The 27,506-nt window shown below is 37.8% G+C and overlaps 1 protein-coding gene across 2 annotated transcripts; it reads left to right on the plus strand.

Annotated features, from left to right (window-relative positions):
- The first annotated feature begins 187 nt into the window (after positions 1–187).
- LOC134751546 (adapter molecule Crk) lies at positions 188–26,404 on the plus strand. Of its 2 annotated transcripts, XR_010128675.1 has the most exons (8): positions 188–683; positions 7,887–8,009; positions 9,850–10,090; positions 13,992–14,120; positions 16,682–16,789; positions 17,801–17,896; positions 19,460–25,067; positions 25,513–26,404. XR_010128675.1 is itself a non-coding variant. In XM_063687003.1 (7 exons), the coding sequence occupies exons 1-7, from the start codon at positions 634–636 to the stop codon at positions 19,562–19,564; spliced, it is 852 nt and encodes a 283-aa protein (XP_063543073.1). In that variant the 5' UTR covers positions 188–633; the 3' UTR covers positions 19,565–26,404. The 2 variants fall into 2 exon arrangements, 1 of the variants encoding a protein (XP_063543073.1); XM_063687003.1 differs by having other exon boundaries at positions 19,460–26,404.
- Positions 26,405–27,506: the final 1,102 nt, after the last annotated feature.

Below are 27,506 nucleotides of genomic sequence, written 5' to 3' on the forward strand. Positions count from 1 at the left end.
AAATATGCAAAATAATTAAGTATCCTATCAAAAACAGTGACAAGCTATTGAGCTTAATAAATTAAGCACATAAAACTACACAAAATTATTAGTTGAAATTATAATTTGAAAAATTATAATATAAAGTTTGACATTTCAGTGGCATAGACCTCCAACCATAACCAAAGGAAAGTAGAAGATTATGCGTCAATCAAACAAAAATAAAAACGTACACTGTCTATGGCTCATCAGCGAATCTTCGCGTGTGTGACTCCGTGGAAGATATTTTTAATTCAGTTTTAATTATAGATCTATTTGTTTATACGTTCAAAAGAATATATCGGAGGCGTGCGCGTTAACCAAGACGTTTAGTCAGTGCGATATGAATGCGGAAACATGTGTTCCGACGTGAACATTATGAAGTGATGACACGATCAGAAAGTGCAACAACAAATCCTAAATCATAATTGCCTGTGATTGAGGCTGTGGAAGAGTTGGTAGTTTGTGATAAAAATACGTGTAAAAGTTAGAAATTGTGTCTGAATGTGGTGGCGGACAGCCCGAGGGCTCTGGCGAGTGACGGACTGAGGTTTTGTGCCGCTTCCGGTCATTTGATGGGGTTGTAAAGTTTTCTGGACTAAAGTCTACCTTGGCATGGCGAATCCGGCGATTGGGGCCTCCTTCGACCAGAATGACATGTCCAGGTACGTGAATACGTGTGAATCTGCTCGCGGACGCCGGACGGAGCGATCCAACAGGTTACTGGGCTAATTACCGCGGGAGCAGGTGCCTATATCTCGTATTCGAATTCGGATTGCCTTAATTGGCAGAATTATCTCGTTCGTAAGAATTGTATCGTAATTGGGCCTCTAAAATAGACTGGAAACTGAAACTGCCAAGTCTAGTTTTGTTTTTTAAAAGTATCTGTTTCCTGTCTGCATTACTTTAGTATGTTTGGTACAAATTGAATATTCAAGCACCCCAATAAAAATACGATTTATATTCCTAATCACCCTTGACAAGTTACCAATGGTAGGGCAGCAGTATACTTCAATTTAATTATAGAAGGAAAGTTTCCTATTATTATCAATTTATGTTCAGAATATAATATCTAATTCATAAACTATCCAATTGCAAATTACCCAAAAACTTTACCACCAATAATAAAAGTAGCTTGTCTTTATATAATTTTTTGCAACATCACTTTTAACTAACGGTGTATAGATTGGCTGAAGTTAGGCTTAATAAATAGATTATAGTCATTTTAAATATTACTTAAGCTTATGGATTCTGTGGTTGTTCTGAAATTATAAGAAGCGGACTTAATAGGGCCGATATGTACAACAGTATAAAAGTCATGTAAAATAATAAATAAAATAAAAAAAACCACAACATTAGGAAACCTGAGAAGTACAAATAAATATCAGGGGACATCTAAGACATCTTACACAGATCAACCTAGCCCCAAACTAAGCAAAGCTTGTACTATGGGTGCTAGGCGACGATATACATACTTATATACATAGAAAACACCCATGACTCAGGAACAAATATTTGTGTTCATCACACAAATAAATGCCCTTTCCGGGATTCGAACCCAGGACCCACTAGGCCAGACTGGTCGTCAATGCCGTGAATGAATGTGCCATTTTAACCAGGGACCGGCCTGCTATACCTTATCCGGGTTTTATAAGGGTATTGCATAAGGCTTAACTCACCATACCCTTTGCCAGACGAAACCCTTTGTTTTGCTTTTAAAAACCCTTATATGTATAAAGCTACCACATTTGAGTAATCGGTAGCCCAAATACCCTTACAAAACCCTTATCATCCGCTCACAAACACCTCGCATATTGCTTATAAGGGTTAGCCTTATAAAGGGCTTCCCTTTCAGCATATAAGCGTGCTAATTTAAATTGTCTACCTTGTTCATAAAGCACACATTACTTCGAATCCGAGCGATCGTCGGCGGCGACGGCGGCGTTCTTTGACTAGGCACATATTTTCTTTCCTTTTCATACACTACCGTAGATATATACTTATCCTGTCTCTTTCACGCAAAGGGAAACCTTTATAAAAAGCGCTTAAAGATAAGGGTAACCCTTATTAAGAGCTAGCCTTATTTTTGGTTAGCTTTTCGGTAAGGGTTAGTCAAAGGTATGAATGCTATAATGTATGGGCTTGCAGTTCAAAAGGGAAAGTCTTTCAATGTGTTAGCCGTGTTTAAGTGACGCCCATTGAAAGTGTTTTATCGCGGAAAGGGTTGTCCGGTCCCTGATTTTAAAGGGGGCCACTGACTATCATCAGATCAGACTATCAGTTAGAACAAAAATTTGACAGTTCCGAACAACTGACAGGCCGATATCGTCCGGCGAACTGATAGTCAGTGGGCCCCTTTACAAGCGTTTGCATTTGTGTATAAAAGCTAAAGGAGAATGCTAAATATAATATGTTTGATGTTTTGATTAAGTCAAATGACTGTAGTTTTAATTTTTAATGACATTTCTCTAAATATTTATAAGTAATTAAGATATTCCTAAAGATCCTTTTTTATTTTATTTATTTAGCTAATTTTAACACAATACCTAAACCCAATTACAAAAGTATTGTTAAACCAGTAAGGTTTGTCTCGATACTCGATTCCACAGTCTATTTTATACAAAAATTAAACTTTGTCTATTTTATACAAGAATTTTGTTGGGCCGCCTCATAAAATAAGGACGCTAAACACAAACTATTTCGTACATTGGCCCGCGTGTTCCTATTTCTATTGTAAGTGCATAATTATATTGCTCTCCCGCCCATATGCCGGAGATCAATAAGACTGCGAGCGGGAAAGCAATGTAATTATGCGCATGCGATAGAGAAAGGAAAAGGCGGGTCAATGAACGAAATTATTCGAATATAAATATCTTTATTTTACTTAAAAATGTGGTACAAAAGATGGTATAAAAGTATGTCTGGTCTCACATATTCCACCAGAAACTGGTATACAAAATAATTACAAAAAACCGGCCAAGTGCGAATCGAACTCGCGCACGAAGGGTTCCGTACCATTACGCAAAAAACGGTAAAAATATCACGTTTGTTGTATGGGAGCCCCACTTACATATTTATTCTATTCTATATTCAGTATTTGTTGTTATAGCGGCAATAGAAATACATCATCTGTGAAAATTTCAACTGTCTAGCTATCATGGTTCATGAGATACAGCCTGGTGACAGACGGACAGACAGACAGACTGCGGAGTCTTAGTAATAGGGTCCCGTTTTTACCCTTTGGGTACAGAACCCTAAAAAGTACCTAAATCTAAAGAAGCATGCATTGGTACGCATTTAGAGTACTTAAATCTAATGTGCATACTTTACTCTGTACTTATGTCTATTGCTTTACTAAATCTAAATTCTAATTTTCATCAGCTTGCCTTAAACAGACATGACCTTAATAAAAAGCTATTGTTATTACATTCAGTCTGCCATCTGAAAATACAACACTTGAAAAATATGGCAGTAATGGCAACCCAAATATATAGGTCTGTAATCGTGTTTATGGTCAGTCAATCGATTTTTAATCTTATCTACTAGTAAGAAGATTCAAAATATAAATTTGTTGCTTGTCTACTATAAAAACTCAGTATGAAATACCACATTAGAATCACATGATATGACATATTTATTTGCGGAAATAATTCAAGTACTTCATCAAAACGTCATTTGTGACATCATTGTTGTACAAAAAATATTTATGAAGGGCCCTCCACACGTGCGCGAATCGCGGCGCGAAGCCGCGAACGCGAGTGTGGAGTCTAGTTCGCTAATCAGCGAAATCGACTCCTCACTCGCGTTCGCGGCTTCGCGCCGCGTAGTTTGGAGCGGCCTTGAGGAAAATAAATAAAAACCCGCCATATATATAATAAAACCCCGAATAAAATATAATAAAATAAAATATTTGCATTACAGCGCACGATTGCTACCATAAGAATAACATGGATATGTTGCACATGGGTTCCCCTCATCGGGCAGAAGATTATAATAATGTAATATAAATTTTATTTCAGAATTTTATACACTATATTAAACATATTAATAACGGGTCACTCACGTATTTTAACGACTCGAGCGTTTTCGATTTAAAATACGTGAGTGACCCGTTATTAATATGTTTAATATGTCTGTGTCTCACGGAAGTTTTGTTATTAAAATTTGTATACACTACACTACACTTAAAACTTAAAATCTATATACACATTTCATCTCATCATCATCATTAGTTTCCTTCTTTTTACTTACAACAGATGACATGGCATGCAAAAATTTACCATAGTCATAAGTAAGAATTGAGCGGGAGCTAAATAAACTGGTTATTCCAGTTTAGCGCATTTGTTGTCTTGCCTACTTAACTATGTAACTGAATAAATGAATTAAACAAAAAGTTTTTTATCTTGATCTCATTCACCCTGCCTGTTATCCGTTTCGCCTCGGTCTACCCTAGCTTATTTGACATAGTGTCTGAAATTCTGAATCAGTCCGTTGACTGGTGGTTTTACGACCGCCCCAGAAAGAGAAGACAGGTTAATCGCCACCAAACGTAAACAAGTAATAACATAACCATTGTAAACATTTGTTTACGCCATAGTCCCTGCGGGATTTAAAGCAGACTGTCGTCGAGAGGCAAGATTTAATGAGTTTTGTTTTTAGGGTTCCGTACCCAAAGGGTAAAAACGGAACCCCATTACTAAGACTCCGCTGTCTGTCTGTCCGGCAGTCACCAGGCTGTATCTCATGAACGGTGATAGCTAGTAGCTAGACTGTGGAAATATTCACAGATTATGTATTTCTGTTGCCGCTATAACAGCAAATACTAAAAACAGAATAAAATAAATATTTAGGTGGGGCTATACAAACGTGATTTTTTTGTCGTTTTTTTGCGTAATGGTACGGAACCCTTCGTGCGCGAGCCCGACTCGCGCTTGACCGGTTTTTTAGGGTTCCGTACCCAAAGGGTAAAAACGGGACCCTATTACTAAGACTCCGCTGTCCGTCTGTCTGTCTGTCACCAGGCTGTATCTCATGAACCGTGATAGCTAGACAGTTGAAATTTTCACAGATGATGTATTTCTGTTGCCGCTATAACAACAAATACTAAAAAGAGAATAATATAAATATTTAAATGGGGCTCCCATACAACAAACGTGATTTTTTGCTGTTTTTTTCCGTAATGGTACGGAACCCTTCGTGCCCGAGTCCGACTCGCACTTGGCCGGTTTTTATTTGTATTTATTATTTTTATATGATTTTGGCCCATTTTCTTTCACTGATATGTTAAAATTGTTAAATAACAAACGAAACCGTCAACGCCATCTAGCCGAGAATAGGCCAAAGGTTGGTATTTGGTGGTAGCGCCATCTGTGCGAGAATCAATATTTCTTGATTTCCGAGGCACGTTTTTTTCCTTAGACTGTATTCATCTTATACGGAGTTACATAGGTTACTAAAACCATAGAGTACTAATTTATACTAGAGTGGTACTGTCATAGTAAATTTTGTAACCCCAGTAAATTCACTGCCATCTGTCGACACACTTTAAAACTAAAAATAAATATTTATAAAAATACGATAAAATGTATTTAAATATGGATAAATGATTTTTTTATTTGCATTCATTATTTTTATATGATTTTGACCCATGTTCTTTCGCTGGTATGCGTTAAAATTATAAATAACAAACGAAACAGTCAACGCCAAAACTAGTGGCGCCATCTGATCGAGAATCAAATTTTCTTGATTTTCGAGGCACGTTTTTTCCTTAGACTGTATCCATCTTTGCTAAAACGAAAGATTTTAACTTCATTCGGTTCCTTTGCTTACATTCCCGGTCCTGGATATAAACTAGGTATTAACTTAGTTTATATCCAAGACCGGGAATGTAAGCAAAGGAATGCCTCACAAACTGTATATAATTTACGTACGAATTAAACATGCAGAAGTAACAAAATGACACTAAAACACGGAGAAAGTGATGTGAACAAACTCGCATGTCGAATCCCGTGTATTTTCTGTAGCGTACGCTATTTGTTTAGGCTCCACAATCAACATGCAATGCCATCTTACAAGTACTTTAGACTTTCCTTTTTATGGAAAGCAATTATTTGCTGATCGGCGAAAGTCGCGGTTAGAGGTAGAGGTTTACTTAAGATTAAATTGTGTATTATCGTTGCTTGTCGTCGAGAGCAGCGGGCTTAGCACGGTAGCATTTTTATCGCCTGTCACCATGCCTGTCACTTTTTATACTAGTAAGTAGCACCTGCGGTTTCATTTAACAATAGACAAAGGATAAGCTGTAAGGGGACTGTTTGAAATCTAAACACTATACCTAAGCGTAGCGCGTAAGGTCATGGAGACTGAGCTGTTACGGATGTCAAGCTCGTGTTACAATACATGCAAAAGATAAAGCCGATCAAAAACCTTGATAATCCGAACCTTCAATTATCCTAACTTTATTCAGGTGTTTTATATTTTAACGTTAATTTGTACGTCAATTTTTAATATAATGTACTGTTTTTGTGTAAAAAGGTATTGGTTTTGTTTGATCTCGCCCCAAAAAAGCCACATTTCTATTATCGAATAATTTTAATCTAATCCAGTTCGGATAATCATTGTCCGAACTAGACTCGGTTCCAAATAGTTCGGATAATCGAGGTTCTGTACAAAAAAACTCAATGAAATCCTGAAAAAAATGTTATTGTGAGTATCATCATCTTCCTCGCGCTATCCCGGCATTTGCCACGGCTCATGGGAGCCTGGGGTTCGCTTGACAAGTAACCTAAGAATTGACGTAGTCACTAGTTTTTACGAAAGTGACTGCCATCTGACCTTCCAACAGTTTCCAACCCAGAGGGGGAACTAGGCCTTGTTAGGATTAGTCCGCCGGTTTCCTCACGATGTTTTCCTTCACCGAAAAGCGAATGGTAGGTATATATCAAATGATATTTCGTACATAAGTTCCGAAAAACTCATTGGTACGACACGGCGACTGGATTTAAAGTCGCACGCTCTTACGCTAGGCCTCCAGCGCTTGTAGCGAATTGGTTGTTATTAGATTTCTACCCGACTGCCGAATTCAATCTGTACAGATTCCACTTCCAAGACAACTTACCCCATTAAACACTTTTTGTACAACAGTTTGTTGATACGCTATTACACTTAACCATTCTTAATTGTGTCTAATTACGAAGGTCGAGAACGTATAAGCCGCTAATCATTTCAGCCTTGGAAATAAACAATCGGTTTCAACGAATTTTTTACGAAAAAGGCACCGAAACTGCCCAGTAAAGTACCTGAACATCAGTGACAGGGCGCCTCTTAATTACCACCGGCTTGACTAATTTTAGAGAAGCGAGCTTATCTTATATGTCTGAAGAAAAAATCAGGCTAGATATTACTGCAATGTTCTGCCACCAGAGTACAGGACTAGCCTTTTTAGTAAACCATACAGTAACTTATACTGTACCTTTAACAGGTTTTTGACAAGTTTTCAGAGATAATAAAATATGACATTGATGCATCAAGGCGGTTTGTTTACAGAGGACCTACCGGGAAACGCGAATCCGAAATTTCGCGATCTGCCTCTTTATCCCTACGTAGAGTTTCGCGTAATATTCCCTATTAATTCGGGTTGCCCAATGACTATGATTGACGCGCCGCCACTGGTATATACCATTCAATAACCCCCTTATTCTTAAAACCTAGCAGCCTCTTATAAAACACTGTTAAATTTTGTCCCTTTCTAACAAACAAAATTGTTACAATGTCGGATAGGGACAAACGATTATCAACTGTCTCTTAGATTTTACAGACGTTTATGAATAACGCCCACTGTAAAACTTACACTGAGTTTCTTGTTGCAGCTGGTACTTCGGCGGGCTGTCCCGACCGGAGGCTACTAGACTATTGCTCAGCGAGACAGAAAGCGGGGTCTTCCTGGTCAGAGACTCCAGGACGATACACGGCGACTACGTGCTGTGCGTCAGGTTAGTGTACAACGTATTTGAAGGCAGGGTCGCCATGTAATGTGGCAGTGAAGGTCCTCTATCTAGCACATCTACTATTACCGGGCTGTCCCGACCGGAGGCCACTGGGCTATTGCTCAGCGAGACAGAAAGCGGAGTCTTCCTGGTAAGAGACGACACACGGCGACTACGTGCTGTGCGTCAGGTAATTACAGAATGTATATTAAGATTAAGAACACAGAGAAGGTTCTCTGTTTACCATTACCACATCTCACCGTAAGGATGTAGTGCATAATTGTTTGCCATCGTATTTTCTCGGAAACGTTCGTATTCGTATTCGTCATGCTACTTCTGTCAACCTAAGTATTTATTGTACTGAGACTGTCTAAAATAGCATAACACGTTCTTGCGTTTCCGTGAAAATACGATGGATAACAATTATGCATATGCACTACATCTGTACGTGTTAGGAGCCCATGATAGACGGGTCACTAGTGTCAGAAAGTGGCTTTCCCTGGTCAGGGATTCTATAGAGTACTGCGACTGTGTTGTATGTCAGATAATTCATTCATAATGTATAAGAACGCAGGGTCGCCATGTAACGTGGCAGTAAGAAGAATACACATAGCGAGTCAAGTAGTCGATGTTGCCTGCCTCTTTCTAATAAATGTTCTTCAAAATATGCCGTGCGATTTGTAACTTGACAACTAGTCATGCTAGTCGCACTAAAGTCGCAAAGACATAAATTCTATACATCATAGGCGTCATAGCATCTTAAGACGGTCGCTTCATTTCCCAGCGGTTGTTTTTTTTTGCGACGGAAACAAAAAAACAATACCGCCATAGTCAGCCAACGCCAATGGCTGTTAATTGCATCACTGCTTTTAAAAATCCAGTATGACGTACGTTGTATTCGAGGAAATACAATGCGGATTCCTACAATATTTATAAACATTCATCATACATTTATTTTATATTTCCTTATAATGGATTCGTATTGATCTGAAACTTTACATAATGTAAGTAGGGTGACAAATGCAATGTTATGGTACCATCGAGCTGATCTGATGATGGACACAGGTCATAGGAACTTTGTAATAAAACAACGCAACCTAATTGTGTTTGGGTTTGTTAGAATTGTCTTAATGTGCATTAGTTGTACCAGTTGAAAGAAAAGTCATCATAGGCATATAGGTATATCGTAGGCATTATTGTCGGTAATTTTTTTTATAAATTAATAAATATTATAGGGACAATCATACACAAATTGACTAAGTCCCACGGTAAGCTCAAGAAAACTTGTGATGTGGGTACTCAGACAACGATATATCGTCTGATGACAATCAAAACTCACTAATTACTACCACAAGTTCATAGCCATAGTGAACCGTATCTAAATAAGGTTGATTTTTGTTTAATTCTTTTTAGGGTTCCCAAAGGGTAAAAACGGGACCCAGTTACTAAGACTCCGCTGTCCGTCTGTCTGTCTGTTTGTCACCAGGCTGTATCTCATCAGCCGTGATAGCTAGACAGTTGTAATTTTCACAGATGATGTATTTCAGTTGCCGCTATAAAAACAAATACTAAAAAGTACGGAACCCTCGGTGCGCGAGCCCGACTCGCACTTGGCCGGTTTTTTAGTAATTAGTGAGTTTTGGTTGTCACCTGGCGATATGTAATATACGAATACTTAAATACATAGAAAACATTCATGACTCAGGAACAAATACCCGTGCTCATCACACAAATAAATGCCCTTACCGGGATTCGAACCCAGGACTATCGACATCATAGGCAGGGTCACTCCCACTAGGCCAGATCGGTCGTCAACATTTTTTAAAGGTCATTTCTTACTCCACAGAGAAGACGACCGCGTCTCCCACTACATAATAAATCGCGTCGTCTCCGCCGACGGGTCGACGCGTTTCCGCATCGGAGACCAACTGTTCGCCGACATGCCAGCATTGCTGTCGTTCTACCGACTCCACTACCTGGACACCACGCCGCTGGTGCGGCCGCTGCCGCAGGCCAGCGTCAAGGCGCCGCCGCAACAGCACCAGGTGCTGGAGGTCGTGGTGGCGCGGTTCGACTTCGTGGGCAACGTGAGTGTGCATTTCTGCAACGATAGTGTTAAAAGCTAAAGGTCTGTTTTCCTAGGATAGCTCTATCCATACTAATCTTATAAATGCGAAAGTCTGTCTGTCTGTCTTTCTGTCTGTGTGTTCCCTCTTCACGCTTAAACCGCTGCATCGATTTGGATGAAATTTGGCATATAGATAGGTTGAGTCCCTGAGAAGGACATAGGATAGTTTTTATCCCGAAAATCATCCCTTAAGAAAGTAAAAAGCGGGGTGAAATTGAGATAATTAATGAAGTGCCTGCTAATTTGTGTGCATAATATGCTCAAATTGAATGATTGCTATGATAATTTTTCCAGGCGCTATACTTACTTTAGCTGCTGTCCACGCAGACGAAGTCGCGGGCAAAAGCTAGTACAAAATAATACGGCTAAATATGGATGGAGAAGTGTTTTGTATGGAGACGGCCGCTATATGACGGCATGGCACCGCTATCCTAGGGAACCAGAGCGTCACAAGTCACTTCGTCCGGCCGAGAGCGTCAGGCGGGTGAACTGAAACTAATTACAACGAAATATAAAAATATTGTACCTTCTGTGGCCGGAGCGGCCGAAGTGCTCAAAAATATCTAAACACGCACTTTAACGTCTTGGTAATAGAGGCGTTGCTCAGATATTTCTCAACACTTTGGCCACTCCGATGTATCAGATGAGTCTTTTATTCCAATCCAATCCAATTCTCCCTTTCTAATAAGATAAGTAAAGTGGGTATTGCATGTAAGTGAGACCACGAGTGTGCGATGCACTATTGTGCAACATATTTCTTTTAACGACACTGCAATTCTGCGAAGTGATAGAGTGCGATATATCACTATTCGACGACAGTATAGTCCGGCAGTATCTTTGAACTAAGTTAAATTTTGCGACATATATGTACGGCTCGACAATACTTCTGAAAGCAAAAAGCGTAGGCAGGTAGGTAGGTTAGGCTCGTTAGGTAGCTTCAGATGTCCGAAGGGCAAACCGCCCTGAAATAGGAACCCCGCGAAGCGGGGCTCCGTCTAGTTAAGTTGTGAAATAAAAAATGTTTTTGGAAAATGGGACCACGGTTAAAACGCGAATATTTCGCACAAACGATGGTTCGGTCAAACGGCACATCGTATAGTCGTGCATCGCCTTATAATTTTTCGCACGAACAATATTTCCCACAAATGACATGTCGCACAATCGTACATCGCCTAATCATACTTCGCACTAATAATACTTCGCACGAGCGTGTGTCGCACTCCAGTAGTAAACCCAAGTAAAGTATATTTATAAGTAAGGAAGTATTATTAGAGTTTTGAATGATTCACGGTTAGTTTCACTAGACTTATATTGACCGGGATATAGACCGTGATTACCCGTGAACATGATGCATGTAACTGCGTCGAAATATCGGGAGCTCACAAATAATACAAAAGGTAATCACGGTCTATATCCCGGTCAATATAAGTCTAAGTATTATTAGTTGTAATTTCGCACGCCATGCACTTTACGCAGTTTCTATCTGTGGAAACTTGTAATTGGCTCACTGCTTCTATGGTATTACCTAACGTGTTACTTTAGCTGTAAGTTTTCCTAATAAATAAAATAAAATAACTTCAATCGTGGATAAATCCACTACCCTTATACTCGTAAATATTATATAAGTTACTCTATGATTTAAAATCATAGAGTAACTTATGTAATACTATCGACCCTGGAAAAAACCCTTATGAAATTATACACTTAAACTTTCCTCTAGAATTACTCTATTGAAAGGTGAAAACGGCATGAAAATCCGTTCAGTCGTTTTGGAGTTTATCGCGAACATACATACATACTGACAGACGCGGCGGGGGACTTTGATTTATAAGGTGTAGTGATACCTAAGGGTAGAGTGGTTTCATCCAAGTTTGAAGTTAGCTATTCAAATGGCGATTGTACTCCGATATATCAGATGGCATCTTAAATATACCGAAAACTTTATGGCCTATTAACTATTATTATACACCCGGAATGTTGCTAACAGTAATCATTTTCCTCCCGTGGGCCCAAAATAAACAAACACGTGCGGACTTCCTCGACCATCTGTTCCGATCTAATGACCTGGAAAACTTTATCTGTCCGATACGAAGACTGGTACATTTACTACTGGAGTAATGTTCAGAACTGGGTAGAATAAACGGACGTGGGTATTTAATGAGATAATTAAGCATGATTTCTTATAGTTTAGTATTTTTTGGGAGTTAAAAAAATCCTTTTTTTTAACTTTTTTTTGTTTTTTGTTTTATTTTGGTGTCCCACTGCTGGGCAAAGGCCTCCCCTCGTTTTGTCCACTCGACCCTGTCATCGGCATTTTCCCACCATTTGGGGTAGAATGCGTCCAAGTCGTCCGCAGCACCCACGGAGCACCGTCTATGGTGCTTCGTGGGTCCCACTCCGTAACCATTTTGGCCCACCTTTCCGGGTGCATGCGACAGACATGTCCCGTCCAGTCCCACTTAAGCTTAAACTTATTATTTTAAACTTTTAATTGCACAAAATAAGTAGGTAGAAATAAAGTAGCGATACATATAACAAACAAAGGTCAACTTATCCCTACTCCTATTTAATTTGATGTTTATCGAGTGGCGCCTGCTTTAAAAAAAATCTATTGGTTTAAACGATCACTGTGAAAATAGGTAAGCCGGTAAATAACTGAGACGCGTCAGGCCGTCAAGTTTGTAGATAAATATGCGAAATTAAGCAATCCAAAAATTAAGTCTGTTTTGTCCAAATTGTCCACGCCATGTCCTAAGCTTTCTACATGTCAAATTTCATCAAGATCGGTTCAGTAGTTTTGTCGTAAGAAGTTAACACACAGAGTTGCTCTTGCATTTATAGTATTTATTTATTACTCGTAGTGATAGTGTACCCTTCAACACAATTTATATGTACCATAGATTATCTATTTGCACTTTCCCTATATGAGCTATATTATCCTCAGGATTGTAACCAGTATGTTTCCATAGTTATTATTAATTAATATTATATATGATAGTGATAATATTTTTGCTATACGTGTCGGGAATTCCAATATAATTAAATAATATATGTGTTCACGGGATGTAAATTTTATTTGCATTTTATGGCGTATATTTGTTACGTAATAGCGAATTTTTTTAGCCATTAACTACGCATATATTGTGACATAAATATGAAATGAAATACAGTTATGTTACATATGTTTGTTATGTTGGGAGTTCGGTAAATACCCATTAGTACAAAAAATATATATATAAAAAAACCGGACAAGTGCGAGTCGGATTCGCGCACCGAGGGTTCCGTACTTTTTAGTATTTGTTGTTATAGCGGCAACAGAAATTCATCATCTGTGAAAATTTCAACTGTCTAGCTATCACGGTTCATGAGATACAGCCTGGTCAGAGACAGACGGACAGCGGAGTCTTAGTAACAGCACAGAATAAGGGTCGGTTGCACCAAACCGTCTGTCACTGTTAAAGCGTTCGCTAAATTTTATTGTATAGGAATTTTCATAGTACTCGGTTGAGTGATGTTGATCAGTCTGTTAAGTATGGTTGGTGCAACTGGCCTTAAGTAATAGTATTATCATACAGAACGGCCACGCACCGCCCCGCCCCGACTCGAATTACCTCGCCCCGCAACAGAAACCTGGCGAACTTCTGGCGTACTCTCAGTACTATTTTTAAGCAACTTACTTACTCACACTATGACGCATGACGCGTGAACAGACGTGCCGTTCACACATAGAAACGCAACTGATTTTTTATGTATAGCGTGTCCGCCCTGTGGTAATAGGGTCCCGTTTTTACCCTTTGGGTACGGAACCTGTAATCTTTAAAACAATCAAGAAGTCTTAATTTATAAAGTTGTTTTTCCAGGACCCAGATGATCTACCGTTCAGGCGCGGCGAGCGTCTCATGGTGATCAACCGTGACGAAGAGCAGTGGTGGACGGCGCGCAACAGCCAGGGCAGGACCGGCTCCATACCCGTGCCGTATGTGCAAAGGGTATGTTATATCTATTATAATATTGATCAATCTGAGAGCTGCCTAGTTTCTTACTAGTATCAAAGAGAATGGGGTATTTGACTGTGTCTAAAATAAATTATTTTTCACCTCAGCTGCTCGAACAAGCCTACTTTCGTCACTCCCTGGAGTGGGGAAAGTGCGACTTTCCTCACTCCAGGGAGTGACAAAGTGAGACTTTTTTGTTTAACTCCAGGGAGTGAAACAAAATAGCTTTTTAATTTAGTGAAGGCCATGAACTGCCACTTCATACTTCTATTACAAATTGTTTTTTTTTTGTTACTCTATTATTCTGTGTAATTCGAAATACATTTTAACCTTTAATATGTTCTCACTACTAACGTGAAAAATTATATGTGCAACACAAGAGCAAAGTTATTTTACATGTCGTGTTTTTGAGTCCCTCGCTACGCTCAAGATTCAATTATAGAATCTTTCGCCTTCTCGGGACTCAAAATAAACACTCGCAAGAAAAACCAACTTTCCTCTCTTGTTGCACAAATAACTATTACACCATGCATGAAATAAAGCACCAGAAGATTAATAGAGAAACATAGACAGCAGTCCTTTTAAGACACAATTTCTATTTTTAAAACTGTATAAAACTATAAAGAGAAGGTAATTATTGATTGTAACGTCACATGCTAGTGTTTCATATAAATTCCATAGTAGCAAAATCGTTTTGATTTGACAGTTCGAAAAAAGAAACTGATTTGACTAGTAGTCAAATACCCTCTTAAGAAGACATAGTGCTCATTCCATACATCGGTTTTGTTACCAAAAATACTATTGCATAGACCTAGCATTACATAGACCAGCTATACGCGTGCGCCCGTAAGGGATAGACATAGATGACGTCATAAACGTGGGGATACCATATTGGTAAAAATTACCCCAATATTTGATATCACGTTGGGGCGATTACCCTGGAGGCAAAGTTAGCTTGTTTCACGGTATTAAAAAATTGTTAAATAAAATGTCAATGGGCCGTTCTTTTTAGGCGTATAAACAATGAAATACCTCCTATAATTCGCGCAGGTGGTACAAAACTAAACATGTTTAGTAAATAAAACGTAAAATAAAATGTATTATGGGTTTTAATTTAAAGAAATCACAAATGGCAATCACACCAATTAATGTACACCACATTTAATCTTCACAACATTTGTTTATTTATTTTTTGGAATTAGAAGTACGAAAAAACTTCGAGGTCAAAATTACCCATAAAATTATGATATTTTCATCTGGTATCCCTAACATGATTGTTATGCAGCTAAATTAAGAAGAAGTTTAAAAATGGCTGACCTCAGACTCTTACCTACCTACGTAATTTGGGCGGATCATTTTACAAATAATGTATTGTTAATTTGCGTAAATAATTGCGATATTTTTATTGAAATCGTTTGATTCTACATTGCTTTGAGTGTAACGTAATTTTACGATGTTATTCTCACATATTGCGTTAAGAGAAAGGTGTAAAATACCGTACTTACGTGTGAAAGGTTATGATCTCATATTTTTGCTCAGAGCGGCTATTACAGCCGATTACAGAACAATTCACCAGTATTTTATCAAAGTTCAAGCATTCAAAACGCTAACCATCACTATATTTCATAAGAGAAAGCACAATTTCATACAAAACAACGATAATTAAACAAGCAACGAACAAACATGACATGTCACGTACTTATTTGTTTGCCACAACCTCGGTTGTGGCAGCGGTGGAAAAGTGAAACTATGACAAGGACAAACAATAACAGCGCTTTCTCTGCTACTCCTACTGAAAGATACATAAGACTATCCCGTTCGGTCATTTTCCCCCACTCCTCATGACCGATCCAGTTATACTAGATTCATGTACTATTGTTTTCGTAGTCGACATCTAGTGTCAAGTAGCGGAACTATCAGTACTGCTACTCGACACTAGATGTCACATGTGTCGCAACTGACAAAAAGTGTATTGCTAAACAATTTATAACTAATATTATGAGCTATGAGGAGTTATAGAGTTCCGGTTAATCCGGTTATAATATTAGCTGAAAATCGTTCAGCATTAGACTTTCCGTTTGCCGCGACATCTAGTGTCGAGTAGCAGTACTGATAGTCCCGCTACTTGACGCTAGATGTAGACTACGAAAATAATAGTCGTTTTGGTAACAAAACGAACACTCTATGTCACTCTCTCTCTCTCTCTCTCTCTCTTTATGTATATGTGTGGGGAGTGTGTCTCTATGTGTATGTGTATGTCTCGATGTGTATGTGTGGGCGACTCTATGTCTTCTTAATTCTCTTTGCCAGTGTTGGCTGCAGTTTTTTCCAAAACCTTTTGGACAGGATAACTTTCTACGTCACAAATGGGGCATTTCTTTGCTATAAAACAATGTCATTAGACTTGGCTAACGCTTTTCAATTATTTTCGTTAGCAACATATTGATAGTTTATTCTCTTGAGTTTGAGGCCGATTTGAGCTATCCAGAGTTTGAATCAGAAATTTGAAATGTTTATGCCATATGATTAAAATAAATATTGAATGTGTTTTATAGAATTTGGAGGCGTCCGGAGCGCCCATCGTGACGGAGGGCATGACACAGCTGGGCGACCCGCCCAGTCCGCCCACCAACAATAAGAATCCGCAGAGGACCAACATGCAGGTAGACAGAAAAAAAAAACAATTCACATTTATTCCACCGTAATCTGAGGAATGTTGTCGGGAAGAAACGACAAAAAAAATACATATTTAGGTAACACACTGTAATCTGAGGGGAATGTTGTCGGGAAGAAATGACGAAAAAAAAAACCAATTCATATTTATTGCACGATTGGAGAAGTAACGAAAAAAAAAAATATAATATATAGTTTTGAAGATTGAGGATGGTTCTATCAACAATTTAAGTATATATCTTGAAAATCATGAAGATTCTAACTTAGAATCACTCGCTTCGCTTGTGATTCAATTATATAATCTTTCGCTTTCTCGGGACTCAAAATAAACACTCGCAAGAAAAACCAACTTTCCTCTCTTGTTGCACAATAGTTATTTGCACAGTAACACTATGTTTCTCAAGGAGCGTTTTGTGGAGTTTAGTTAGAATTTATGAACTACGAATTAAGCGACTAAATGTGACGTTTTCATCCAAAAGCACATTGTCGGTTGTCGATAAGGTTTATTTCAAATTGAATCTATATGAAAATAGCGCCTTATTGACAACCGACAATAAGTACCCTTTTTATTGAGAACGGCACAAATATTGCTTTTATTTTGATGGCTAACCGTTCCTCAACGCAGCGGCAGCTGACGTTCACGATCACGAGGCAAGACATTATGATTGTGCCAAGTATTCTAATCGAACTTAAACTAGCGTGAGACATATTTCAAAATATTTAGATCAGTACGGCTTCAGTCACTATTATTTTTAGTCGCTTTCGGCGACATGTTTTGGATTCTTTGGGAATCCTTCCTCAGGCACGAGTGTCCGCGTCGGTTGTACGTCGTGCACTGCCCGCGTCGCCCGCCTCGTCGCTCGTTGCGCGCGCGCTGATCCAAAGAATCCGAAACATGTCGCCAAATGCGACTAAAAATAATAGTGAGTGAAACCGTATACTAATCGAAATATTGTGCCAAGTATAATGTTGTTAATGGGTGCGGTGTGTTGTGTGTGCAGCGCATCCTGCCGGCCCTGGCGCGCGTGCGGCAGACGCGCGTGCCCAACGCGTACGACCGCACCGCGCTGCGGCTAGAGGAGGGAGACATCGTCAGGGTAAGTCACCATTTGTGACGTTTTCAATCAAAAGGTACCACGGTGTCGGTTTATTTTATTTTTCTCTTTCTTTATTGGAGAAACAACAGAAGTAAGTACTTACAACAGTGGCGTAACTAGGGGGGGGGGGGCAGAGGGGGCAAGTGCCTTGGGCGCCATCCAAGGGGGGGTGCCAAAGTGGGCAAAAGGCAGCAGCGGGGTAACTTTTGTCAGTCGTCCGGGGGCGCAAATTTGATGACTGCCCCGGGCGCCATATCCTCTAGCTACGCCCCCGACTTACAATAATAGTAAATGATAAGATACAGTCCCAAACATGTGCACCTACCTCTTAAAACGCTCTCACTGAGAACTATATAGGTATGGTACTTAATGCTACAGTAAACTTAACTAAACTTAGCTGAAAAAATTAAACCTAAAAAATTTGGGTGTTTCATACATTTTGGCTGGTCCATTTTCTATGGGAGGGTAAAAAATTTTTCGCGATTTCGTGGTTGGTCCCATAGTAAAGTTGCTCAGTAAAATCCCTAAACCTCCCTAGCAATGGGAATATCCTTATTTTTTAGCCAACCTGTATATAATTCTTGTCGGTTCAGTTTATGAAAATATTTCAAAATGTATGTATATTTGGTTTACAGACCCGTCCTAGATTTATCAGCCCAAAAACGACCTTGTAGTTAATTACAAGTTTAGAATCGTATTTTGATGCGCTTTGCTCACATTTTAGTATGGGAAACGAAATTTTAAATTTTAAATTGTTTATTACTTGCAAAATTTTCTAGAAATTATCGAGAATTTTGGAATTTCTTCGCAACTTGCACTTGCTTGTTCTGAACAAGCAAGTCAGGGTTCGAAATTATCCAGATAATTATAGTCTTTGATAATTATCGCGATAATTATCCGATAAATATCGGATAATTATCCCAGGTGTGGATGGTGCTATATTTATTTTCTTTGAATTCTTTAGTAAAGTTTAAAATCTCGTCTTAGAATCTTCGTAAATTTTAGGTTATTATCAAATCGATAATTATCAGGCATAAAAATCACGATAATTATCGCGATAATTATCAAGATAACTATTCTTTATTCTTTATTGTATTGCAGTCATGTTCATAATACATTAGGTGTTACAGTTTGAGGATGGTAGGTACATGACACCCTGTCAGGGCACTCAATTTTCTTAAGTCTAGGTAAAATTACATGCATCTCATACAAATAGCAATAAAATCTATATTTATAACTTTATATTTTATCGACGTTTATGCAACGTTAAATGTCAAGTTCGTTTAGAAAATTAGTAAAATAATAAAATAATGATGCTAAATATTAAATGTCCAGGTTAATTTATAAATAGATTTAAATAATGTGAAACAATATAGTTAATATTAATTAACTATATGTCATTTTAGAAAATGCATAAATGTCAATAAATGTTTACAATAATATTTCAATAAAATTTAATTATTAACTATCATTAATAATTGTCCTTTCGAACCCTGCTTGTTCTAGGGATGATGTTACAAAATTTCAGAAATATCAATTAAATAAATATGTTTCATTCGTCAGGTAACCCGAATGAACATAAACGGACAGTGGGAGGGCGAGCTCAACGGCCGGACGGGACACTTCCCCTTCACCTACGTGGAATTTCTCGACGAGCCCACCAGCTAAGCTATTCCAGTTATATATGTTCAACATACTTGCGCGTGCGCGTGTGGCAGCCCACTGGCGTTGCACCGTATGCGGTGCGCGGCGCGTAATTTTAAATCCGAGGTCACGCGAAGAGTTCTTTAGGCCTGGTGGTGGCTTGTAAGCCGCATGGAGAGGCTTGAAGACCTCCGATTTAGACGGTATGTTGGCAATAATGTTCGGTTAGTACGTTGAAAATATGTTTACAGTGTTTCATGTTTTTGGAAAATTCACTGTATTTCTGATTATTGACAGTGGATAAACAGCACATTGTTAAACTTTTAGAGTTAGACCAAGACAAGTCTGCAACGATTTTGATAGCATACGCAGTGCAAGTGTTATTTATACGTCATAATTTCATAGAAGTTTGACGTTTAAAATAACACTTGCACTGCGTGAGCTATCAAAAACGTTGCAGACTTAGACAAGTCTAACTCTACCTTATTCATAAAACTTTACGGGCCTGATTTAGTTAAATTATGTTTTATCCCATTCTTACAAATACATAGTTAAAAATGACAGATAAAGACAAACGATTCATAGCTAATTCAGGCCAGTAACGCGTTTATGAATAACGCCATTAGTGTTGTGTCATTGCGAAAGAGTAAAAACTGACTTTTTCCTAAAAGGCTAAAATACCATAAAATAGGAAATTCAATACCACAAAAATAATACCGGACTGATTTCAAATGGTTGTTTCGTTTCTGACTGAACGGAATTAGATGAATGCTCACGTAATCATTATTTTAGATATTTGCCCACCGACCGGGCCTGTGCATGTAATAATTAGATAAATTACGATAAAAATTATAGACAAATGAATACTGAGACTCGTAGGAAAAGTAAAGGAAGGACGCTAACCACGAATAATTTCGAACATTGACCCTGTTGTTATAGTATGAATGTTCTCAAATGATTTTTAGGCCTCAGACCCTAATCCGTTAAACGAAAGCCTTTGTTTCTTTTATGGAGAGGCGCCTTAGTCGCGTGTCAAAGCAATAATGTCGTTAAAAAGCAACTATCGTGATAGTATTGTTCAAAATGTAACAGCTCATTCTAAAATAACGAGTTTGGGTAATGAAGGACGATCGGTTGTCTGTGTTAGAATACAGAGCTGCCAAATAAATTTGAACCATATTAATAGGACGATGAAATTTCTTTTTAAACGAGTTTGTTCCCGTTCAGTCAGTAGCGGTAGCATTGGTAACCGCTGAACAAAAGAAACAAAGGCTTTTGTTTAACAGATTAGGGCGTGAGGCGTAAAAATCATATGATAAAATTCATACTATACTATAGTGCGACATAAAATAGTAGAAATTGAATAAAATGGAACTTAAAAAAATTCCATACTAAATTGTTGCCATGTCATTTTACGTCAAAAATGTGACAGTTACGTAGGAAGTGGCGCCCTCAATAATTTTCTACAATTTCTTGTCGGGCTATAACTATCGCACGCGCGTTATATTGCTCCCGCCCATGATGCCGGCGATCAATGCCACTGTGCGACCGGGAACGCAATATTATTTTGCGCATGCGATAGAGAGAGAAACAGGCGGGTCGATGTACGAAATTATTCGCGCTTAGCGTCCTTGCTTTAGTGTAAAATATACGCATCGAAATGTAAAAACGTATCGAGATCTAACGAAAAGTCATGTGATCATTTCCATTCGTTAAGATTGGCGTTTACTACAAACAATTATCAATTGGTTTGTCAAATTATACAATTTAGTTACCGCAAAATGTATGGCCGTACAGAGCAATTTATTTTAGCTGTCAAATTTGCAGCTATAATATTTTGCACTAATAACACATTCGCGGACACGAATGCTATAGCATTCGCGTAGCTTTTTGTTTCCTTTGGCATATGACACATGACGTCACTAACCGTCCGCGAACGTGTTTTCGTATATTCTTTGTCAATAATAAACATCATGTTATGTAGAACTATACACAAAACACATATTTTTACATGACAATATAGGTATATGTATGTACAGTCGTTTTAACTAAATGTAACGCATAAATTGCAAAAGGATTAACGAATTTGAACAACAATATTTATTAACATTGTAATTATTTAAACTCATTTATAAATTGTGACGTTGTCAAGCAAAAAGGTACCACATTGTCGCTTACCATAAGGATGAATTTTGTTCGTATCTTTATACGAATAGCCTGTCAGAGCGTCCTTGTGCTAAGCGACAATGTGGTACCTTTTGCTCGAGAACGTCACAATTATATATTTTGTACGTTTTGTCGTTTAAAACTATTACTAAAGAAAGGACGCTTAGCACGAGAAATTTCTGTCTGTCGCACACTCACACAACGCGAGTGGGACAGCAATATAATTACACGAGTGCAATAGGGATAACAACAGGCGGGTCAATGTATGATATTCCTCGTGGTAAGCTCATTTTCGCTATTTTGAGTTATGGCGCTGTTTTTAAACTATTTGAAACTAAAATTCCAATAAAATAATCTGATGTTTTTGCATGTTACATTTTAAATAAGGCATTTCATCTAACATGCATTGTGAATCTTATTAATAAGGCCGTATGGTGCACTTTTGTACACGTTAATATTGCATTTTGCGCTTCCCGTACTATTCTAATATTTTAAATATACTGGGGATAGTCGATATAATTTACACAATTTGTAATTTTGATGACTTAAAATAGTAGGTACATTGGCACAGGGCGGACACGCTATACATCTAAAATCACTTGCGTTTCTATGTGTGAACGGCACGTCTGTGTGTCCGACACGCGTCATGCGTCATAGTGTGAGTAAGTTGCTTAAAAACAGTACTGAGCGGTCGGCAAACGGCCGTCAATCTGCTGTCGCGGGGCGAGGGCATTAGAGTCGGGACGGGGCGGGGCGTGGCCGTTCTATATGATAATACTATTACTTATTCTGTGACATTAGTGTAAAGTAAAGTACGCTAAGCGCGGACATTTTCGTACATATAAATATTACGGGCCTTTAAATATTACGTAACGCAATGTTCAAAGATTCCAAAGGAAAAAAGTGACTGTAAAATATCAAAACAAAATCAAAGCAAATTGATTCAAAATGAATGTTATTAAATATTTGTGGTATTTTCTATAAAAAGGGACCTTATTGTTGGTGGCGCTTACGCCATTATTAACGATGCTCTGATATAAATACAGTGCCGAGCGACGCTGTGTGGCGTAAGCGCCATCGACAATAAGGTCCCTTTTCATAGAAAATGCCCCATTTATCTTTCAAAATCATCATTTTAAAAGTCAATTCTACCAGCAAACATGAGAAAACAACTCAAGCCTTTACCAGCTGGTGTGGTGAAAATTAATATACAGTTTTGTAATATTTCGGCTCAGTTCAGTATATTTTAAGTAAAATTATTTAAAGTTCCATGAGGAATTGAATATTTTAACAACATACATCGAATCTTGGGTGTTTTTCGATTTTTATACCAAACATTTTATATACATATGTCATTATGTAATTAGTATAACATGTTCTTTAATTAATATTTTACTAAACACTTTTAAAGAGTTGTGAAATACGGAATTGGTGTTACAAAAATAAAATTAGAATAGAAGAAAAATGGGTGGTTTTCATAAAAGCATAATTTACAAATACCTTGTTTTATACGCACAAAGGCCTACGTGGGATCCTCGCAACGGCCAGTCTTGCATCTAATGGTTTTCAGAGATCTTGATCTGGGGGCCTAGCTAAGATGCCAATTTTTTATGTTACGACAACGAAACGCTTTCTGTCTCTATCACTCTTACATATTAGTGCGATAGAGACAGATAGGGTTTCGTAGTGGTAGCGCAAACGATGGGCTCCTTGGCTAGGCACCCAGATCGTCGATCTACCTTGGCAGGTCTTCCCCTCGATATTTTCATCCATATGAGGTTTTTGTTAGTTTTTATGACAACAACCTTTTTTTTTCACCAAACCTGAATTTAGCATGAAAAATTTGCAAATGCAAATGAATACTTGGGTCAAAATTATTTTCGTTGTCGTTTTTGTCCCCAAAAAATGTGACGCAAGTGAAGCTGAATTATGGGGTGAAATTTAGTATTAAACTTTTCTCAAGAGAATTATAATCTATAGGTACAGCTAGAAAGACATGCAATAACACTCAACTTTTTTTAATTATTTGATAAAAGACAAAAATAGAAGCGTGACAGTGGTCAGAAACGACGAAAATATTTTTGACCCACTTGCGAAATACATGGACATATGTGGTATTTTCTATAAAAAGGGACATTATTGTCGATGGCGCTTACGCCTTTATTAACGATGCTCCGATATAAATACAATGCCTCGCGACGCTGTGCGGCGTAAGCGCCATCGGCAATAAGGTCCCTTTTCATAGAGAATGCCCCATATATTTTATAAGATAATATAGCTTGAACAGGTTGAATCACAGGCGTTTTTAGCATGCAATAATAAACTATATCACTATGGAAATAAGATACATTTTAATTTTACCTACACAATCGTAAAATATTGTAAAAGAACTATTGACTCTGTGCGCGACTGTAGCGCCCACCTGGCGGCTACGGAACACGACAAAAAATTGATTCTTTGTGTTAAAAATGTTGCCAAGTCGAGCGCGTTAGTTGCTTTTAGTTCCCCCGCCACGCTCTTCGCGCACATAGCCAATGTTTTTTTTTAAATACATTGTCACGCAAGATGACGGTGTCATGCTGTCATGGAATGACAATACAACATTAAAATCTTGGGCCTTTTCTACATACAGTGTTATTGTATGTACAGTCGAAGGCAAAGATATCGATCCAGACAAATGGCTCAATAATATGTGAACATGACTTTATTGTCTAAGGGAAGGGAAGGGAGGAAACTTTGGGAATGTATATATATTTATGCCCTTGACTGTACTTATGTTTGTCTCGCTATCTACGCCTGTGTCTCAACCATTCATGTATACTTTGATAATCTTCCAAAATAATGATAGTCAATATTTTTATAAAAATTGCTGGTGCAAAAGTATTTAGTTTAGTATTATACTATTATATTGTAGTCAGCCGGCCATGAGTGATCCTAACTTCTGGTTCACTTAACTATGTAACCTATAGTGCTTAATCTTGTACATTTTTATGTGCAATAATAATAATCTAGGTATCATTATTATCTATTGTAATCGGGCACATTAAAAAACTGAATCTTAAAAAAAAACCTAGCAACATTGGCTTCATTCGCACAAGCGCTTTTTCAACGCGCGTTTAAATGACACAAATGGATACATGTGTATTCATTTAGACGAGGCGGTGGCGTTTTTTATTAGGCGTTGTTGGATTTTCGACTTTAAGCCTTGGTCGTTAAAACGAATTTAGCGTGCGGACAGATTCAAGCGTTTTTTGCGCCTAACATCATTTGCTCAGTGTTGCTAGATTTTACGCAAATTTTTACTGGTATTTAAAAATGTCCTCATAATAATGGTTTATTATGGCACTTGCCTACGAGAATAGTAGATTGTTAACCAAGGGACGAAAGGCACTCATTTCTGCCGAGGTATTTTGGCGCTCGAATGCAGTGAGAGCGCCAATAGTCCGAGGCAGAAATGATGCCTTTCACCCGAGTTAAACACTCTACTTTTCATTTCGAATACGAGGAAAGTAAAATGCATGTATTTTTTTTAAAACATGACTAAGTATACATTTTTATAGTATTTCTTGAGGGTACTTTCAATTAACAATTCAGACAAAAGTATCGTTATTTATGGAATGGAGAGTCAAATATCAAAATGAAAAATTTATTACAAATCCATTTAAACTCAAATTTCAATTGCGTATCGTAAAAAAATTAAAAAAGTCGTACTTCGAACGTAAAATGCTCTAGTGCAGACACGTATAATTTTCTGCGCACCTTTTAGAACAACAATGACCCTCTTTCAGAGCATGAGAAATGAAAAGAAAATAACGATCTATGTTTTCGCTCAAGAACCGTGTTAAATGTAGATTCTGCTTGAAAAACCTTTAATAACAAAAAACACTATTCGTAAAAAATATCGTTAGCGGTGAGACAGCTGCCTAGCCTATACCCTAATAAAAATATATGTTGGCCTTTTGGACGCTATCTCAAAATCTGTATTCAACATGGCTGCCGGCATAGAGTATTCATATTTTTACAAAATCAACTTTATATACTCATGGACAAATTTAGAGGAACGCAAAAAAAGGTTTAATTGCTGGATAACATCACCTCAAGCAAGCGCAAGCGCTGGTGGCCTAGCGGTAAGAGCGTGCGACTTTCAATCCAGAGGTCGCTGGTTCGAACCCCGACTCGTACCAATGAGTTTTTAGGAACTTATGTACGAAATATAATTTGATATTTGCTAGTCGCTTTTCGGTGAAACCGAACTAATATCCCAATAAGTTTACCCTCTGGTTTGGAAGGTCAGATGGCAATCGCTTTCGTAAAAACTAGTGCCTAGAAGATGAGCACCTAAAGTCATTTCAAAATTAGTAAATAAACTTTTATTTGCTTTCCTCAAAATTTGTCCATGTGTAGTTTTTTCTACACAATTTCTTTCTCATAGTTGTGTTATTTATTATATTTGTTACCTACTTTAGTTTTTAGCAAATGGATAGTTGAGTCTTGCTGAACTCAATCTAAGTTAAAATATATATATAATAATTAAAAACACGAATTGGGAATGTAAATACCAAATGTCACTGTAATAGTCACTATCGATTTGAGATTATGTGTCATATAATGTACTGTATATTGTATACTTTAAGGCATTTAAAAAAATTGTCTAATTTTTTAAGTTATGTGTAACGGCTTAGTAATAAAAATAAGGAATTACAATGTTTTTTCTTCTCATTTATCCACCGTAATTCCCCCATAAAAAAAATACGTTTACTTATTCTTATTTTAAGTGAAAAAACTGACGTAATTTATTAGATTTTCGGAAAATTTTATTAACCAAAAAAATAAACCGGCCAAGTGCAGTCGGACTCGCGCACCGAGGGTTCGATAGCGGCAACAGAAATACATCATCTGTGGAAATTTCAACTGTCTAGCTATCACGGTTCATAGCCTGGTCTGGTGACAGACAGACAGACGGACAGCGGTCTTAGTAATAGGGTCTCGTTTTTACCCTTTGGGTACGGAACCCTAAAAAAGGCACACCATGAGATCCACAGCTCAGGCTTCGTCACATTACAATAAGCTCATCCACCTATTATTAGATTATGCTGTCTAAATGAAGACAATAGTTATTTTTCACCACACCAGCTGGTAAAGGCTCTAAAACTGGTAATTGTTCAAAAACTGATAAGAAAGTTACATTTTATTCACATGAGAGGCAAAGTGATCAAATGCAAATTTCGAATTTTCTTGAATGATAAATGTTTAATAATATTCATTTGGAATCTATTTGCTTTAATTTTGTTTGATATTTTACACGTAGTAATCTAGTAGTAGTTCTTTGTGTTGGTGTGGTGAAAAAATTTGTCCCTCGCAACGCTCAAGATTCCATTTTTCGAACCACTCGCTACGCTCTTGGCCCAGTTTTGGAATCTTTCGCTTGCTCGGGTATCAATATTAGCACGAGAGGTTAAACAACTTTGCCCCCTTGTAAAACAACTATCGTGCAACAAGAGAGCAAAGTTTAGTTTTTGCTACGAGTGCTCTAAATTTCGAGTTCCGAGGAAGAAACTAACTAGGTAGGTAACTTCAAAGAGGATATATAGGATAGAGCGGTACTGTCATAGTAAATTTTGTAGCCACAGTAAATTCACTGCCATCTATCGACATACGATTAAAACTAAAAATATCAAAAAATGTGTTAATATTTGCATTAATTATTTTTATATGATTTTGACCCATGTTATTTCACTGATATGCGTTAAAATGGTTAAATAACAAACGAAACCGTCAACGCCATCTATACGACTGCAGG

Source organism: Cydia strobilella, chromosome 22, assembly GCF_947568885.1.
Source record: "Cydia strobilella chromosome 22, ilCydStro3.1, whole genome shotgun sequence".
NCBI classification, from domain to species: Eukaryota; Metazoa; Arthropoda; class Insecta; order Lepidoptera; family Tortricidae; genus Cydia; species Cydia strobilella.

What these genes read in the sequence shown, in the direction of transcription:
- LOC134751546 (XM_063687003.1), top strand. Translation starts at nt 634, where the DNA reads ATGGCGAATCCGGCGATTGGGGCCTCCTTCGACCAGAATGACATGTCC. An exon ending in GACTACGTGCTGTGCGTCAG is followed by an intron (nt 8,010 to 9,849) that starts GTTAGTGTACAA and finishes CTTACTCCACAG; the next exon opens with AGAAGACGACCGCGTCTCCC. An exon ending in AGGAGGGAGACATCGTCAGG is followed by an intron (nt 17,897 to 19,459) that starts GTAAGTCACCAT and finishes TTCATTCGTCAG; the next exon opens with GTAACCCGAATGAACATAAA.